The 19,343-nt window shown below is 42.0% G+C and overlaps 1 protein-coding gene across 1 annotated transcript; it reads left to right on the top strand.

Moving 5' to 3' along the window:
* Nucleotides 1-6,441: 6,441 nt before the first annotated feature.
* On the top strand, nucleotides 6,442-16,883 carry LOC309667677 (olfactory receptor 10A3-like). The gene has a single exon (XM_082476409.1). It carries the CDS (start codon nucleotides 14,073-14,075, stop codon nucleotides 15,054-15,056), a length of 984 nt encoding a protein of 327 aa, XP_082332535.1. The 5' UTR covers nucleotides 6,442-14,072; the 3' UTR covers nucleotides 15,057-16,883.
* The last annotated feature ends 2,460 nt before the right edge of the window (nucleotides 16,884-19,343 follow it).

Raw genomic sequence — 19,343 nt, 5'->3', positions numbered from 1 at the left:
AGAGAAGTGGGGACAGTAGAGATGAAGGGTCAGGAGAATGGTGGGGTGGAGGGACAGGAGGATGGGAGAAGACAGAGAGTAGGAAGGAATGGGGAGATGTGAGATCAGACTAATGCCTACTGGAAGGAGTAGAAGGACAGAAGAGCAAAAAGAAAGAGATTAGATAATAGAGGATCAGAAGACTTGGAACATCGGACATGGGGAAAGGCCGCGTGGAATGAGCCCTTAGGAACAACCACTTTTGCCATCAGTGGCTCAAATTCACTTATTTAGCACCCATCCCCCCACTCCAGGCTGTTTCGATAGTGTAGAGTCTTGTTTCAGTAGCTCCTCTTATATGTTAATGTCAGTGACCAAGCATGTGATTCTGACATTTGACTCTTTCCTGTGAAATAAACTCCCTAATATAATAAAATGTGGATTGTGCTCATTCCACAATATTGGAAAATGTGAAGCATATCAGTGCTAACATTTAAAAGAAGTATTGGGCTTCCCTGGTGGCGCAGTGGTTAGGAATTCGCCTGCCAGTGCAGGGGACACGGGTTCGAGCTCTGGTCTGGGAAGATCCCACATGTCTTGGAGCAACTAGGACCGTGCGCCACAACTACTAAGCCTGTGCTCTAGAGCTCGTGACCCACAATTACTGAAGCCCGTGCGCCTAGAGCCCGTGCTCCGAAACAAGAGAGGCCACCACAATGAGAGGCCCGCACACCGCAAAGAAGAGTAGCCCCCGCTCGCCGCAACTAGAGAAAGCCCACGCGCAGCAATGAAGACCCAACGCAGCCATAAATAAATAAATAAATAAAAGAAGTATTGTACTGTGCTATAATGGAATGTCCCTTTGACTCTGTATTTGTGATTTATTGCTGCTTAAACAGTAGCTTCCCATCTTTCTAGAAACTTCTCAATTTTCCATGTTGGGAATGAGCCATGGCTTGTCACAGACCTTTAGTCCTGGAAGCTCTACTGTGATTCGATTTAGCTCCATGCTAATAACATGTCATGACTGTCCCCAGAGGTGCCGTTAACTGACTTTTCTTTCTGGAAAGATCAGTCAGTTCTAAGCGCTAACTCATAATCGTTTTTTTTTTGCTTTGGTTCCCTCTGTAGAGAAAAGAAGAAAAAGGGAATTCTAGATGTAGGTGTGGTCAGTTCCCAGCCCTCATTTTACAGATGAGGAAATTGAAGGTCAGTCAGGAGCCCCATCAGTTTCTGGGGTTCCTCAGGGAGCTCTCTTAGCTCCCACACCTCGGCCCACCGTGCAGAGGTCCTCAAGGACTGTGCAGGCGCCGCAAACCTACCCCCACCCAGCGGTTGCTGCGGAAGGCTGATGCTGCCTCGGCCCCTCAGTGCCCCTTCCTGTGACAAGAAGGTTACAGACACCCCTCTTTTTGCTTTTCACACAGTTTTATTGTTGTCATGACATCTCACAAGTTGATTCCACGTGTACCAATTCCAGAAATCTGCTGGACGTGCCCAGATACCTGAATCCAAGGTAACTCAGCCTTGACTGATCAACTTGGGACCCCATGACACTAATTATTATGAACTCTTCTTCACACAGGAAGTTTGGTGTCTCCACATTTGGTAATTATATACGTAGCCTGTTGAGCACATAGATTGTGTGCATATACAGAATCTGTGTAAGAAACTGCATGTGTGCCCATGTACTTAATTAAAGAGCAATTTCTACTGGGTTACTGAAGAGGCTGGTGGAACCCACTGAGCTAGGCTGTGTTGTCCCCTAGAGAGCCTGAATGCTCCCAGCCAACCAACTCCTGAGTATCATAGAGATTTTTTTGCGAACAGCAAAACAGGTGTCCAGCCACATTGCTGGATTTTCATGGGGCCAAGGAGGTCTGTTTAAAAAAACATGGATGTAATATCCAACTGAAGTTTAGACGTGTTATTTCACTTAGGATTCACATTCAAATCAAACACGATTAAGCAAAAATTAAATGACCAACTATATTCTCTCTTTTTTTTTTCTTTTTTAAGCTGATTTCTAGTTTGGTCTGTCTGGCTCTTCCTAACAATGTCATCTGGGCTTCCACTCTTTCTCCCCTCTGTTGCTCTTTCTATAGTTGCCTTTTGCTCTTATTTCAGAGAGTGACCCTTATGTGTCAGAGAAGATGGTCATAAGGGGCGTCAACATAAACCACCCTTAAAGCCAATAATCCCATAGGGAGGGAATAGTCTTTATCTCCTGCAGGGAAATTGAGGAAGGATTCTGATCTGACCCTGAGCAGGTGTCAAGCCTTGAACAATCTCTTTGGTCTGGAAGATAAATTTCTCTGGCTTGGGTGAATCTCATGGCCTAGGCCACATTCCAAGGGTTGAGTAAGAAAGGACCAGCACCTCCTGAAACACAGGGAATGGAAGAGTGGATCTCCAAAGGAAAGGATTCTGAGTAGACAAAAAATATATCATACTGTATACAGATAAAGTGTGTGTGATGGACTGGGGTACCCTGAGGGGGCTGGGTAAGAGGGAGAAGCAATGAGATCCCCATGTGTAGAAGTCTGGAAGAATGGGCCCAACCAGGCTACAGGACCTGGTGGTTGGAAGGAGCAGTGATTCCAGGTGCAGAGAGAAGCTGGGTTCACCTGGTCCTTTTATTTATTTATGTTTCCTTTTCTGTTCAGTAGCAGTGATTTCTGTCTTTCAGCTCACTGATCTTCTGTATCATTTAGTCTATAATTGATTCTTTCTAGTGCATTTTTCATTTCAGTTATTGTATTCTTCATCTCTATTTGGTTGTTCTCTATATTTTCTAACTCTTTGTTAAAAACTTCTAATTTCTTACTCTGTGCATCTATTCTCCCTTTGAGTTCTTTGATCATCTTTATGATCATTACTCTGAACTCTTTCTCCGGGAGACTGCCTGTCTCCACTTCATTTAGTTCTTCTTCTGGGGTTTTACCTTGTTCCTTAGTCTGAAACATATTCCTCTGCTGCTTCATTCTAAACTGCTATTTGTATTTTTATGTGTGTGGTAGGTTAGTTATGTTTCTTGACCTTGGAGAAGTGGCCTCTGTAGGAGGCATCCTGTGCATCCCAGCAATGCACTCCCCTCTCATCACCCAAGCTATACGCTCTAGGGATGCCCCCTAAGAGGGCCGTGTGGGTCCTTCTGTTGTGGCGGGTTGACTGTGTGGGTGGTCTGTTGGGCCTGGTTGGCCCCTAGTCTGGTTGGTTGCCAGGCCCTGCCTCATGCGGATGCCGCTGGCTGCTGTTTAGCGGGGCCTGGTCACGAGGTGGCTGGTCGCAGAACCCTAGGAGGCCCCGGGGCTAGTGCTGGCTCACTGGTGGGCAGAGTCAGGGTCCCGAAGATTCTGGGGCTGCTGCCCACCCACTGGCAGGTGAAGCCAGGGCCTGGGATTAGTGCAGGACTACTGGCAGGCAGAGCTGGTTCCTGGAGTCTGGCTGCAGGACCCAGGCATCCCAGGCCCCATTTCAGATCGTTGGTAACGGGTGGGGGGTGGTTCCTGACACAGTTGGGTATGGGATCGGGGGTGTCCTGAAGGTTGCATGGGCCTGCTGGTGGGCAAAGGCCAGGGCCCAGCTGGTCCCAGGGTAGGGTCTGGCCTGCGTTGGGGAATCATAGTTTTCTGCTTCTGGTGTCTGCCCCCTGGTGGTTGAGGCTTGTGCAGGCTTCCTGGTGGGGCTGGTGAGTGGAGCGGGCTCTTGACCCTCTGGTGGGCAGGGCAGCTGTGGGCTCTTTATTAGGCAGCTTGTCTGCAGGTGACTGGGGTTGTGTCCCCGCCCCGTTGGTTGTTTGGCCTGAGGCGTCCCAGCGGCACCTGCGGGCTGTTGGGCGGGGCCACGTCTTGGCGCTGAACGCGAGAAGGAGGAGCCCACGTAATGGCGCCCGCCAGCACCACCTTCCTCAGGGTAGAACGAGCTCCCAATTACGGCTGCTGCTAGTGTCTATGTTCCCAGGGTGAGCCGCACCCGCCTCTCCAGAAGACTCTCCAAGACCAGCAGGTAGGTCTGGCCCAGGCTCCTATCAATTACTGCTCTTGCCCTGGGTCCCTGTGCACGTGAGATTTTGCGTGCGCCCTCTGAGAGTGGAGTCTCTATTTCCCCTGGTCCTGAGGGGCTCCTGCAGTTAAGCCCCGCTGGCCTTCAAAGCCAAATGCTCTGGGGGCTCATCTTCTTGGTGCCGGACCCCCGGGCTGGGGAGCCTGACGTGGGGCTCAGAACTCTCGCTCCTGTGGGAGAACCTCTGCACTGTAATTATCCCCAGTTTGTGTATCGCCCACCTGAGGGGTATAGGGTTTGATTTGTATCTTGAGTTCCCCCCTCCTACCACTGGTCTTGGTTTTTTTTTTTTTAATTTTATTTATTTATTTATTTATTTATTTATGGCTGTGTTGGGTCTTCGTTTCTGCGCGAGGGCTTTCTCTAGTTGCGGCGAGTGGGGGCCACTCTTCATCGCGGTGCGCGGGCCTCTCACTATGGCGGCCTCTCTTGTTGCGGAGCACAGGCTCCAGACGCGCAGGCTCAGCAATTGTGGCTCACGGGCCTAGTCGCTCCGCGGCATGTGGGAGCTTCCCAGACCAGGGCTCGAACCCATGTCCCCTGCATTGGCAGGCAGATTCTCAACCACTGTGCCACCAGGGAAGCCCTGGTCTTGGTTTCATTGTGGTTTCTTCTTTATGTCTTTAGCTGTAGAAGATCCCTTCTGGTAGGTTCCAGTCTTTTTCACTGATGGTTGTTCTGCAGATAGTTGTGATTTTGATGTGCTCCCGAGAGGAGGTGAGCTCCGAGTCTCTCTACTCCACCGTCTTGGCTGCTCTCCTCATCCGGTCCTTACTTAGCTTCCCTTTGCGGGGCGGGAGGTGTGAGCCATGGGAAAGAAAAGGCTGTGGTGAAAAGGAAAGAACTCCGTCCCTAGAGAACAGCTGTGGGAACCTCTTCTGAAAGAGTGGGGTTTGAGAGTGGCAGGTGGAAGAGGGCATCAGACAAAATACAAGATGCCCAGTTAAATTTGAATTTCAGATGGACAATGAATAATTTGTTTTACATGGGACATACTTATATTAAAAGATTATTTGTCGTGTACCTGAAACTCAAATTGAGACTGGGCATCCGATATTTTTATTTGCTCAATCTGGCTGCCCTGTGTGGAGCAGGGTGGTGGTAGAACAGGCAGTAGCCATGAGTCATGTGGAGGAAGATATCAGCTGCCATAGCTCCAATTACTGCTGAAATCCTCCCCGCCTCTCCTTGCCTTCCCTGGGACTCTTAAAAGGAAAGAGGCCCCTTGTACAACTCATAAACTGGTGAGGATCCTGTAGCAGGTTAAAATGTGAACGCTTCTGGGTATTCTTGGGAATATTTGGGGAAGGGTTACCAGGAAAAGACTGAACTTATGTTAGTAAATCCATGGCAGCCTTGAGATTGGGTTGGTATGCTACACTTGACAATAGCCTGCACTGTCCAGTGACATCTGGGACATGGTTACCAGGTGGGGAGTGATTGGCAGAGAATACATTAAGTCGGATATGTGTGAGGTGGCTGGGCACTTACAAAGATCACCCAGCTCTGCCTGTTTCTTGCTTTTAGTATGTCTTTTTCACATCAGTATGTGGACAGATATGGATAAAACTGGAATTAAGTTCACTAGACCCAAGGTACAGAGGCAGAAAACTGGTTATAAATTTTTATCCCTCCTCAGATGCACACAGGCACTGCCACCCATAGGCCTTCCCTCCTTAAATATAGTATGGGGATAACCTCTTTATCCTTCTCTGTTGTTTAATCCAGAGGCTAAAGATTTTTGTCCACCTCTCTGAAATGGGGTTTGCATTGTTGCTGTCGTTTCTAAGGAGCCATTTTAGGGTCACTTTTGAAGCTCCGAACCTCATTCCTAGGACTACTTCTGACTCTCTTTGCCTAAGGTTTGGACTATTCCCCTATTACTCCTCATATATTTTTCTGCATAAAGCAACTGGGAGGTTTTCCTCCCACTAAAATTTCTTATGCAATATAATAAGAGGTCTGGGGAAAACTGTGCTCCTCTTTTTATATAAAAGGTGGTTCAGGATTCCTGGAGGGTCAGAGATGCTAACCTTGATCATTCCTTCCTTCCTGAAATTTTCTGTGACTACAGGGACACTATTCTTGTCTAGCTCTTCTCATGTTTCTGATCAACTCCTTCTCGGTCTTCTGAGACTTAAATGTTAATGTTCCCTGTGATTCTCTTTTGGCCCCTTTCTCTCCTTACATCCTAACTTTAGGGGATGCTCCCTGTTGCTAGTGGTGTAACTGGACCTGTACGGCAATGACTCCTCAAATCTGGAGTTCAGGAAATTCCCCGGCGGTCCAGTGGTTAGGACTTGGCACTTTCACTGCCGTGGGCCCAGGTTCAATCCCTGGTCTCAGAACTAAGGTCCCGAAAACCACACGGTGTGTTTTGGTGTAGCCAAAAAAAAAAAAAAAAAAAAAGAAACTCTGCAGTGATAGGAAATACATTAAGACAAGTAGATTGAACTTACCTTGTGGAAAGCCTGGATGTCATTACCAAAATGTTTAATATTTTCTAGTACGAATATGGTAACACTGAAAATTTAAGTGGGAAAAAGTCATTCAGATGATTTTATAGTTGGGGCTTTTTAACTTGAAGTTAAAACTTCTGGACTAGCTATATAACTTTGAGCAAATATATAACTTCTCTGGCTCTATTACTTTTCTGCTAAAATAAAGATAATGTTATTAATCTCACAGGGTATGTGTTAGAACCAGGGGACTCAGTGTTCAGTTGACACTGACTTGAATAGTCAATAAGATCATTGCTTCAGTCCCAGCAGAATATAGGGATGAATGACTCTGCAGGCTTGGCTTTATCCAGAACTCTGATGATATAACCATGACCTGCATTCCCTTTCTGTATTTCTCATCTCTGCTTCCTTCGAGTAGATTCCATTCTCAAGGAAACTCTCCCCTCCTAGAGGCAATAGGCTGTCAACAACACTTAGGGATACATTTTCTCTAATCTGTGTCTTGTGGGAAACATTTTTTTTTTGTTCCAGCAGAACAAAGGTTTTCACTCACAAAAACCCATTCAAGGGCCCCTCCCATATTGTTCACTTTAGTGGGATCACCTGTGAATCCACGAACAAGACACTGTGATGGTGACTAGAATGGGAAATGCTGCTAATATGCACTTCTCATGGCCCCTACTCCATAACTGGGAATAGCATCAGTCCCAGCTATGCATACCTGAAAAGGTTTAATGAAAGGATTCCCCAAGAGAAATAAATGTATTGTTGGCAGGGGAAGGAGGCCAATGAATGATGGTGAGTCAATACTCAAATGTCCCTATACATATGAGAAAGAACATTGTCTACTTTAAATTATTGTATAAATACAAGGAGGTAAGGTGAAAGCTGAGACCCATTCAAATTTCATTAGTTGTTTTTGCAAGACACTGGAAAGAAGTATAGATAGGGTAGAATGGATGGGAAAACAAGAAACATTACAAACAGTTTCATTGATAGTCCTGAAGGACATGGATGTGGTGGGTGGAGAAGAGAGGATTTCAAATCTTGGTGAAAGGGAGAATGGGGAACAAATGGAAACAGGGTAAGGGAAGTACATAAATAAATCACTTCAAGGACTTTTCACACTTTAGGAGTTAGTTCCCAAGTCCAGGAGTGAGGGAGAAAGGGATATAAAGGAAGTCAAGGGGCAAATAGTCACACATCCTACTAATGAGAAGACCTTCTTGGAATTGACCATTCCTTCATTGAACAATTTGAGCGTCTGACTATAAAAGGCATTGCTAGGAACCCTGTGTGGATTTTCCAGTCACCTTCTGTCATGGTAAGAAACCTGGAAGTGGGGAACAGGAAGTGTGACACAAAGATATTATTTTCTTCCTGAGTCTCTTATGAACTAAGAAGAAAAACAACAGAGTAAGTACCATCAGTAGCCATTTTTTAAAGGTAAAGATGGGGTAGTATTTCTGCCAGTGTTCCAAAAAGGGAAGAGAAAATTCTAACTTGTCTGAGAAGGAACATTGTCAGTGGCAATCATGCCAAAAGTGGATGCAGAAAACCCTCAGTACAATGCCAGAGGGGTCTAGAGGCACATCAGCCATGATAGAACAAGAGGCTGATAAGTATTCATGATGATGCTTCTGCCAGGGTTCAAGATTGGAGCAGCAACCCTCAACAAATTGGGTATAGAAAGAATATACCTCAACATAATAAAGGCCATATACAACGAACACACAGATAACATCATACTCAATGGTGAAAGATTGAAAGCTTTTCTTCTAATGTCAGAAACAACACAATGGTGCCCACTTTCACCACTCTTACTCAACATGGTACTGGAAGTCCTAGCTAGAGCAATCAGGCAAGATAAATAAACAAAAGGCAACCAAATCAAAAGGAATGAGTAAAATTGTCCTTATTTGCAGATAATATGATCTTATATATAGGAAATTCTAATGACTCAACCAAGAAACTGTTGGAACTAACCAACAAATTCAGTAATGTTGCAGGATGTAAAATCAACATACAGAAATCAGTTTCTGATTCTATACACTAACAATGAAATATCTGAAAAAGATATAAAGAAAACAATCCCATTCACAATAGCATCAAAAATACTAAAATATTAGGAATAAATTTAACCAAGGAAGTAAAAGATCTGTACAATGAAAACTGTAATATTCTGATGAAAGAAACTGAAGAAGACACAAATAAATGGAAAGATACCTCATGTTCATGAATTGGAAGCATTAATTTTTTTAAACTGTACTATCCAAAGCCATCTTTAGATTCAATGCAGTCCCTATCAAAATTCCAATGACATCTTTTGCAGAAATAGAAAAACAATCCTGAATTTTATATGGAACCACAAAAGACCCCAAACAGCCAAAGCAATCCTAAGAAAGAGCAAAGCTGGAGGCATCACACTTCCCGATTTCAAACTATAATACAAAGCTATAGTAATTAAAGCAGTATGTTACTGGCATTAAAAATTGATACATAGACCAATAGAACAGAACAGATATCCTAGAAATAAACCCCCACATATGCAGTCAACTAGTACTTGATAAGGGAATCAAGAAGACTCAATGCAGAAAGGATAATATCTTCAATAAATGGTGTTCAAAAATCTGGATAACCATATGCTGAAAAATGAAATTGGACTCCTATTTTACACCACTCACAAAAATTAACTCAAGATGGATTAAAGACTTAAACGTAAGACCTGAAACCATAAATCTCTTATTAGAAAACTTAGGGAAGAAATTCCTTGATTTTGATCTTGGCAATTATTTTATTTATTTATTTTTTTAACATCTTTATTGGAGTATAATTGCTTTACAATGGTGTGTTAGTTTCTGCTTTATAGCAGAGTGAATCAGCTATACATATACATATATCCCCATACTTCTTCCCTCTTGTGTCTCCCTCCCTCCCACCCTCCCTATCCCAGCCCTCTAGGTGGTCACAAAGCACTGAGCTGATCTCCCTGTGCTATGCGGCTGCTTCCCACTAGCTATCGGTTTTACGTTTGGTAGTGTATATATGTCCATGCTACTCTCTCACTTTGTCCCAGCTTACCCTTCCCCCTCCCTGTGTCCTCAGGTCCATTCTCTAGTAGGTCTGCGTCTTTATTCCCGTCCTGCCCCTAGGTTCTTCATGACCATTTTTTTTTTTTTTTTTTTTAGATTCCATATATATGTGTTAGCGTACGGTATTTGTTTTTCTGTTTCTGACTTACTTCACTCTGTATGACAGACTCTAGGTCCATCCACCTCACTACAAATAACGTAATTTTGTTTCTTTTTATGGCAGAGTAATATTCCATTGTATATATGTGCCACATTTTCTTTATCCATTCATCTGTCGATAGAGACTTAGGTTGCTTCCATGTCCTGGCTATTGTAAATAGAGCTGCAGTGAACATTGTGGTACATGACTCTTTTTGAATTATGGTTTTCTCAGGGTATATTTGGCAATTATTTTTTGTATATGACACCAAAAGTACAAGCAACAAAAGCAAAAATGAACAAGTGGACCTAATCAAACTAAAAAAACTCTACACAACAAAAGAAATAATCAACAAAATGAAAAGGCAACCTACAGAATGGGATAAAATATTTGCAAACTATGTATCTGAAAAGGGGTTAATATTCAAAATATGTAAAGAACGCACACAACTCTATAACAACAACAACAACAGAAATCCAATTTAAAAATGGGCAGAGGGACTTCCCTGGTGGCACAGTGGTTAAGAATCTGCCTGCCAGTTCAGGGGACACGGGTTCGATCCCTGTTCTGGGAAGATCCCACATACTGCGGAGCAACTAAGCCCATGCGCCACAACTACTGAGCCTGTGCTCTAGAGCCCACGAGCCACAACTACTGAGCCCATGTGCCACAACTACTGAAGCCCGCATGCCTAGAGCCTGTGCTCTGCAACAAGAGAAGCCACCGCAATAAGAAGCCCATGCACTGTAATGAAGGCTAGCCCCCGCTCTCTGCAACTAGAGAAAGCCCGTGCAGCAATGAAGACCCAATGCAGCCAAAAATAAATAAATAAAAAATAAAAATGGACAGAGAAACTGAATAGACAGTCTTAACCACTGGACCACCAGGGAATTCCCTGAAGAATTTCTTAATGGGGGAGGTCATGGTGGAATTAAGCCTCTTGAGTGAAGAGGTGTTTATTCCCTGTAGAAACTGAGAATGTTGCTCCACGTTGGTGCAACTGAGCTTTCTTATGTCCATATGGGAAAGTCTATAAAAATTAGTAAGTTAGTAAGTCCTCCAGAGAAAGATTCTCCCAAGGCAAACAATTCAATGTCATCTAATGTTAGTAAGTCCTCCAGAGAAAGATTCTCCCAAGGCAAACAATTCAATGTCATCTAATGTTATAAAATCAGTGCATTGAATCACTGAGATGTATTTATGGGAGGGTTTCTTAACTAAAGAAGTGAAACATCTGTTTAAATGGGATGAAAATCAAAGGCAATCATTAGGTAAGGAACTGAAGATTCTGCTTACGTACCTGTCAGTGAGTTTACCATTTATAGTTCTTCTTGCTGATAACTGGAGATGCCTATCAGTGCTCATGTAAGAATGCCAACTACTCTGCCTTTCACATTCACATCAAAGTTTGAGTAATAATTAGAGCTATAAGTAGTTTGCTTGCACTACTCATTAATTCATAAAGGTTTGTAGCTGGGGTGGAAAGTTGTCATAAATAAGGCCAGTCATGGAGAAAGATGAAACCCAGAGGAGGAAGTTATCTGCCCAAGGTCATACCAAAAGTTAACATTAGAGCCAGAAGAACATGTCAGTGAATGTCAGGCCAGCATCTGTAGTTCGTGTTAAAGGGAAAAGGTGGAGCCTTTGGGTTCCGTTTTTTTTTTTTTTCTTTTTCTTCTTTTTTTAATCTCTCATGAAGACAGCAATTTAGATTTGTTTTCTACCTTTATCAGCCCCAGAAGTTTGTGTGTGTGTGTGTGTGTGTGTGTGTGTGTTTTGGCCACCCCGTGCAACCTTGGGATTTAAGTTCCCCAACCAGGGATTGAACCCAGGCCCTTGGCAGTGAGAGCGTGGAGTCCTAACAACTGGACAGCCAGGGAATTCCTCAAGTTTGTATGTTTTTAATAGGATACTCTAAATTTTCTTATTTTCAAAACTAATTTGGTTTTATACACCTGGAGCTTAATACATACTTTTGTCTACTAGAAATGGTCCTTAAAAAGGTTTTTTTTTTTTTTTTCTCCTGTAGAGTTCACTTTACTAATTTTGGGAGATTTTTTGATATCCAAAATATAACTATTAAAGTTAATATAGACGTTTGATTTTAATATATTGCTATGGCCAAATTCAGTAAATCGACTTACCTTTTTATTCTCTGCTATTGTCCTAATGATCTGAGCTCAAGACAACATTACATTGTCTTCAGCTTGCTTGTCCTTCTGTCCTCCTGGCTTCCTCATGTAACTACAGTGAAATTCTGCTAGTTTTCAAAGCATCCTCCAAAGGCCGAGTCTAAGTACTAAGATGTCATCGAATACTTTTGATTTCAGCGAGCCAGCCTTCCCCCTTCCACTTAATGGCCCTTCTACCATGACATCCTGTGCTTATGGTTGTTCACTCTTGCACTCCATTCAGAAGTAATATTTCCCTCTTTAAATTTCTGGAATACTTACTCTGACTCTGGTTTCCCTTAAATGGTGGCCTGAGAAGTGGGTGATTTATTTTACTGATAAAAGGAGACTCTGAAGGTTTGGGGAGAGAGGATGATCTTATTTTGGTAGAGGTATGAGGGATAGGTTGGAGGAGAAGTTACAAAACCTGGAGAAGCCAGTTAGGAAACCATTTAACAATGGGGGAAGTTTGAAGGGGGAGGAAAAGAGGCAGTGAGCTGGAGCAGTGTCAGTGGTGATGAACTTGCTGAGCCCAGAGGGACTCCAGATTTTAAAGATCCAAGCGTCCAACAGTGAGTAGGATGCTGGGGACAGGGGAGAGTTGGTTTGGGTGACTGGAGGGGAGATCAGGGGAGAAGTGAGGTGCTCTGCCCAGAGAGGGGCTCAGGAAGAGCAGCTGGTCTGGTAGGAAGATGGTCAGCTCTGCTTGGGGCTGGCTGGCCCCTAGGACTCAGGCAGCACGTGTGCCTTCTACGTGCCCACCCACCACTATTCCAGCTTTCCTTCAGCCTGGCTGTCATCTGAATGGAAGGGAAGCCTTGCAGCCTGCAATTTTCCCTGAACAAATCAGAGAAACACGCATGTCAGAGCCAGAAGAGATGTCCTGGGTTATTTTCCTGCCCCCAACCACACCGGGGAACCTGAGTGCAGGGAGAAGCAGAGACTCACCTTGGAGGTAGTAGCAAAGTCAGGACTAAAGCTCAATCTGCCAGTCTAGTGGTATTTCCAATCCCACAGGGGGCCTCAAACTTCTACAGAAGCCATGGATTAATTCTGGGGCTCTCTATTTGTTTGAATTTGATTTATTTTTCCTTCAGACACTGTATTCCTTAAGGGCAGACTCTGGGTTTTCCTAATTTTAATATTTATTATTCCATCTCTTCAATAAATATTGGTTTAGCATCTATTATATAATTTAGTATCTACTCTAGGCTCTGAGAATACAATGCACACCTGAACAAAGCTTCTGTCCTCCTGGAGCTTACATTCCAGAAGGGGGGGTTAAATAATAAGCATAAAACTCAAATAAATATGTGTTATTTCAGTTGGTGATGAGTTATGGCAAAAAATAAAACAGGGAGATGTGGGACTCAAAGAATGCTGGTGTAGGGGAGAGAGAGAGAGAGTTAAACCACAGGATCAGAAAGATAGAAATGGCATTTTTATAGCCTTGATAGCTACTTTATGGTCACAAGGATAGTCCATGGAGAACTGACCTCTAAAATTTCTCATTCAGGAAAATTTCAGTATAATTAGGCAAATCCACTCTGACCAGAAACCAGTGTGCTTAAAGCAATTTACTTATGTTCAACTGAGATAAGTGCATTTAAATTCAACCCCTTTTTAGTGTTTCTGTATTTGTTGGGGTATATTATTCATATATTTCATTCTAAACAAAGTATTATAAATGCATTTTGAACCTTAACATTTATAGTAAATATTCACCACAAATTTTTTTAGTTTTGAATTATTAGTTGTAATTTTTTCTGGATATTTTTTGCTATTTGTTTATTTGAAACACTTTATTTGAAAATTCATATATAAACATACAATTGAAAAGAACAGAGATGCATACATCAAAGTAATAGACAATAGATTCTAAGTAATATAATGTCTGTTTGTGTTTTAAGGAAAGGATTAATTTTCCACCTCACAAAAAAGTTGCCAGAGAACATCTGCTGTTATTTTGTACTTTTGAAACAAGATTTCTGAGCCAAAATTCTTCACTTCTTTATTTGTGTTTGAAAGATTCACTATTCTAGTAACTGGCCATTCTCAAAATTTTCAGGTTGATTTGTCAAAATGAGCTCATCATTATATCTTCTATCAAGAATATCAGACTCGAACTCTCAGCTATTGGATTGTTACTTTATAATTTACATACATGGTCCATAAAAACAATATACACTCCACTACTGAAATGAAAAGGCAAAACCAAAGCTCTGTGGTTGAATTCATCCTCTTGGGCTTTTCTAATTTTCCTGAACCCCAAGGGCGGCTCTTTGGGGTTTTCTTGGTTGATTACTTTGTGACTCTGATGGGAAATGCCATCATTATAGTCATCATCTCCCTGGAACAGAGCTTACACGTTCCCATGTATTTGTTTCTCCTGAACTTGTCTGTGGTGCATGTGAGTTTCAGTGCAGTCATTATGCCTGAAATGCTGGTGGTCCTCTCCAATGAAAAAAAAAGTATGATCACCTTTGCAGGCTGTTTTGCACAGATGTATTTCATTCTTCTTTTTGGTGGGACCGAATGTTTTCTCCTGGGGGCAATGGCTTATGACCAATTTGCTGCAATCTGCCGTCCTCTGAGCTACCCAATGATTATGAACAAAAGGGTTTTCATGAAATTAGTTATAGTCTCATGGGTCTCAGGGATCATGGTGGCTACTGTGCAGACCTCATGGATTTTTAGTTTTCCCTTCTGTGGCCCCAGTGAAATTAATCATCTCTTCTGTGAGACTCCCCCAGGGCTAGAGCTTGCATGTGCAGACATCTTTTTATTTGAAATCTACGCATTCACTGGCGCCATTTTGACTGTTATGCTTCCTTTCTTGTTGATACTCTTGTCTTACATTCGAATTCTCTTTGCCATCCTGAAGATGTCATCAACCACTGGGAGGCAAAAGGCCTTTTCCACCTGTGCCTCCCATCTCATGTCTGTTACCTTCTTCTATGGAACAGCCAGTATGACTTACTTACAACCCAAATCTGGCTACTCCCCAGAAACCAAGAAGCTGATGTCCTTGTCTTACTCACTTCTTACGCCTCTGCTGAATCCACTGATCTACAGTTTGAGAAACAGTGAGCTGAAAAGAGCTTTGATGAAATTATGGCTAAGAAAAGTAGATTTATATACATTCTGACTATGCTGAGAAGCCATGTGATATTTGATCAGTGCTGGACTGAACTTTATTTAAATTTAATAAATGGTAGAAACAGTTTGCATTTCTTGGTATGAATATGTTTAATTTTTTGAGTTCTACAAATTTGATAATATATTAGGGCATCTTTATATATTAATGTTTTTATTCTTTTTTATAGATGCATAATATTCCTTAATATTAGGTATAACACAGTTTCTTCAAGAAATTGTTTATTGGTGGCCATATGGGTATGTGTTAACTTTTTGTCTCTTTAGAGAAAACTAAATAAAGAAACTAGTTTTATACATTCACAAACATTGTTGCTTTAATTTCTGCAGAATAGGTTCCACAGCAGGGTTTTGATGGATCCAATAAACTGTGAGTTTGCCAACTTTCATCAATAATACCAAAATACTTAAAAAAATGATGTTAACAATTTCAGATTGATCTTGAAAACCCACGCTGCCCCACTGACTGGTATGAGCTCCAGGAAGCCAACAAATAGATAGATGAGCTTTTTATTTTTTGAGTGAAAATATGTCCATGTGTGAGTTGAAAAGAACAGCTATTTATTGAGAGGACCACACTGGTTCTATTCAAGGACCTAAAGACATTATAATCCACAGCTGGATTTCATCTGGTTATTTTAGAATATATTCGTCCATTGTGTTACTATTTTTGAGGGTCATTTATACTGCTTTTTCACTTATAAACCATTGTTTTGGAAATCTGGTCAAATTTCTGTTATAGGGCAAAAATGCCCTCAACATTTGTCAAACAATATATGAATTTTTTTCTTGTGGAACATAAATATGATAAATTGTGCCTATTTTCTATTATCCATGAATCATATCAATCTGTGTGTATCTTTCCCAGAAAAAATAATTAGACACTGTGACAAATATAATACTTCATTCTTGCTTCCGATTTTAATATTGCTAGTAGGCAATAGAAAGTGTCCAACTCATTGAATCTACATCAAAGGAGCACCACCGTTCATTTATGCTTTGGGTGAGATAAAAAAGAGGTTGGAGCATTTTCTCTTTATGAAACATTCATTTTGTTGGAAAAAAACTTTTTTCTTTGTATTCATACCCTGCCAAAAATGGGAGTGGAGTGCAAATCTGATTCAACTTTCAAAACAAAACAAAACAAAACAAAGAAATTACATTAGCAGATTGCTAAAACCTTGTGGAAAATATCTGAATGCTGTATAATAATGTTCTCAGTTAGACATCAAAGGAGCATCAGCAAAAAACTTTGATTGAATCTCATCCCTTGATATCCTGAAATTTCTTTCTCCTAGCTCTTAAAAGGACCAATTAAGTAAGGCTTATCTAAAACAAACAAGCAATCAAATGAAACTAAATACAGTTTCCTTTTAATCATTCTTTAGTTCATTTGTTCATTTATTGATTATATAAACCAATTTTTCTTTTTAAAATGCCTTTATTTTATTTTGTCTTTTCCCAGTTTTATTGAGATATAGTTGACAAATAAAATTGTATATATTTATAATGTACAAAATGATGATTTGACACACATATACGTTGTGAAATGATTACCACAATCAAGTTAATTAACACATCCATTACCTCACATAGTTACCTTTTTGGGGGGTTTGAGAACACCTGAGATCTACTCTCTTAGCAAATTTCAAGTATACAATACATTATTGTTGACTATAGTTACCATGTGGTACATTATTCACTTTGTAACTGAAGGTTTGTACCCTTTCACCAAAATCTCTCCATCTCCCCACAACGTCCCCCCTACCCCACCCCAGCCATCCCCTGGCAACCACCATTCTACTCTCTATTTCTATGAGCTAGACTTTTATAAATTTATTTATTTATTTATTTTTGGCTGTGTTGGGTCCGTGTCTCTGTGCAAGGGCCCTCCCCAGTTGCGGCGAGCGGGGGCCACTCTTCATCGTGGTGCGCGGGCCGCTCACCGTCACGGCCTCTCCCGCTGTGGAGCACAGGCTCCAGACGCGCAGGCTCAGCAGTTGTGGCTCACGGGCCCAGCCGCTCCGCGGCACGCGGGATCCTCCCGGACCGGGGCACGAACCCGTGTCCCCTGCATTGGCAGGCGGACTTCCAACCCCTGTGCCACCAGGGAAGCCCTAGACTTTTAAATAACATGAATTCTCTAACCAAGATGGCCTTCACAGTCCCCCTCAGCTTGAGTAAACTTTAGACAGGCTTTTTTCCTGACCATAGACTCTGACCTTCCTTTTCTCAGAGCGCTTTAGAAAACTTGTAAGCACACATTCTTTCTCTGCCTCCTTTGAAACTACCCCCTGTCATGAAGATACAAGAAAGTTTATTTTTCCTTTGGGTAGCCATTTAGCAAGCACAAGTAGCTTATGGTTTTCCTTCTTCCAGCTTTTAAAATCTCTCCAGCTCTTTGTTTCAGCAGAGGTTGAGTCAGTCTCTCTCCCCTGTTGCAATAATCTTGAATAAAGTCTCTTTTGCCTGTTTAACTTTGTCTAGTACAATTCTTACTTTGACAGCTCTTTAAATATTAATTTCATATAGAATGAAAGCTGAAAGAACTGAAACTACCAACCCACCAGGCAGCTTACAGTATACCTGTACACAGTTTTACCATTTCATTGTCTTCATTAGCATAACTTTACTGTTCCTGGAGACTCTTGACTGACAGGGCCCCAGGCAAATAACTTGATTGTTCAGTTCAGTAATTTCCCAAAGACCTACCAAGTCTTCAATACGGAGCATGAACAAACAGTTGATTCCCCAAGACTGTTCCAACCCCTCTTCTCAAAACTGAGACACCAGAGTAGGTGAAGCGTGTCTGGAAGGCCCAGTCACTCAGGCCCTGAGGCCATAAGCTGATACAGCTTCAGTTCCACAGCATTCTGTTGATCAAGCAGGGACAGAGCTCTTTTATTTATTTATTTATTATTAATTTATTTTTTATTGATTGATTGATTGATTTGCTGTGTCGCACCGCTTGTGATCCTGACCAGAGATTGAACCTGGGGCGGGAGCTGCAGCAGTGAAAGCGCCAGGAGCTCCAGGAAACTCCCAACTGAGCTCTTTTTAAATCATTTAAAATCCTTCTGAGGTTTTAACAAAGGGTTTGACAACCACTCCCCAGATTTGATCTTTGCCCTAAAGCCATTTCTTTCTTTGAAAATTGTTTTTTGTTTGAGACTGGAAGTGAGAAAGTTTTATTTTTGAATCTAGCAAGTCCTGGCTCCTTTCCGTTTTCTTTAAATTCTGCTGAAAAAGTTAGTAGTTTGTCCTTTAGTTCATTTTTCTCTCCTAGTATTTTAATATATGCAGCTGAAAGAAACAAGTTAGCACTTCTGATATTCTGCCTGGAAATCTCCTTAGATTTGCTACTTTATTGGTATATTTTCTATTTTCTACATTGTTCCAAATTACAGTTTTGCTAACTATTCTGCCAATACATCATTTGGGTGCCCTTTTATCCAGCATCCAATATCATTTTCCTCACTGTCTTGTAACTGAGCAGGACCCCATGGGGGCCTTCTCAGGACAGGCCTTCCCGCATATCCTCTGCTTTAGCTCCTCTCTGAAGTACCTAGATAATAGTATTTGATGCACATTTCCTGAGTTGTTTTGCAGATGTAAAAAACTCCCCTCTCCAACAAATGGAAGATGTTAACTACTTGATGACCATGAGCACATAGCCCCAGGCCTCCTGGAGCCTAAGGACTGATAGTGTTAACCCCTGTGACACCACTGTGCTACCTCACCATCAGTCAGTCAGAGAATTGTGCACAAGCTGATAACATACCCCACAACCCGGCTCCCTCACCTGGCTTTTTAAAAGTGCTTTGCTGAAACCCTTCGGGAGCTTGGGGCTTTTTAGGGCCTGAGCCACCTCATCTCCTTGCACGGGCTTGCAATAAACCTTTCTCTGCTCCAAACTCTGACATTTCAGTTTGTCTGGCCTCACTGTGTGTCAGGCACACAAACTTGTGTTAACTTTGTTAAAAAACAAAACTTCAATTGAGTAAATTTGAAGAACTAACTGTTTTTATTCATCCGTTCATGAATGGGGCAGCGTCCCATCTAGCAACGAGAAGGGCACTCCGAGGGGTTGTACAAAAAGGACAGTTTTTATAGGAAAAAGAGTGGGGCAAGGGAGCTATTAGCAAAAGAAAAGAAAGGATTATTTTTAGGCCAGGACATCTTTGTTTTGGAGGAAGGGAATAGCAATGCACATTGCCTCTTTTACCTCTGCAGTAGGTTGAGATGGAGAAAGCCCATATGACAGATAACCTCTGTGGAC

The sequence above is a fragment of the Balaenoptera physalus genome (assembly GCF_965194825.1).
Source record: "Balaenoptera physalus genome assembly, chromosome: 10".
Lineage (NCBI taxonomy): Eukaryota > Metazoa > Chordata > Mammalia > Artiodactyla > Balaenopteridae > Balaenoptera > Balaenoptera physalus.
This window is presented reverse-complemented; position numbering and strand designations above follow the sequence as displayed.

Coding starts and splice junctions, on each gene's coding strand:
- LOC309667677 (XM_082476409.1), top strand. CDS start 14,073: ATGGTCCATAAAAACAATATACACTCCACTACTGAAATGAAAAGGCAA.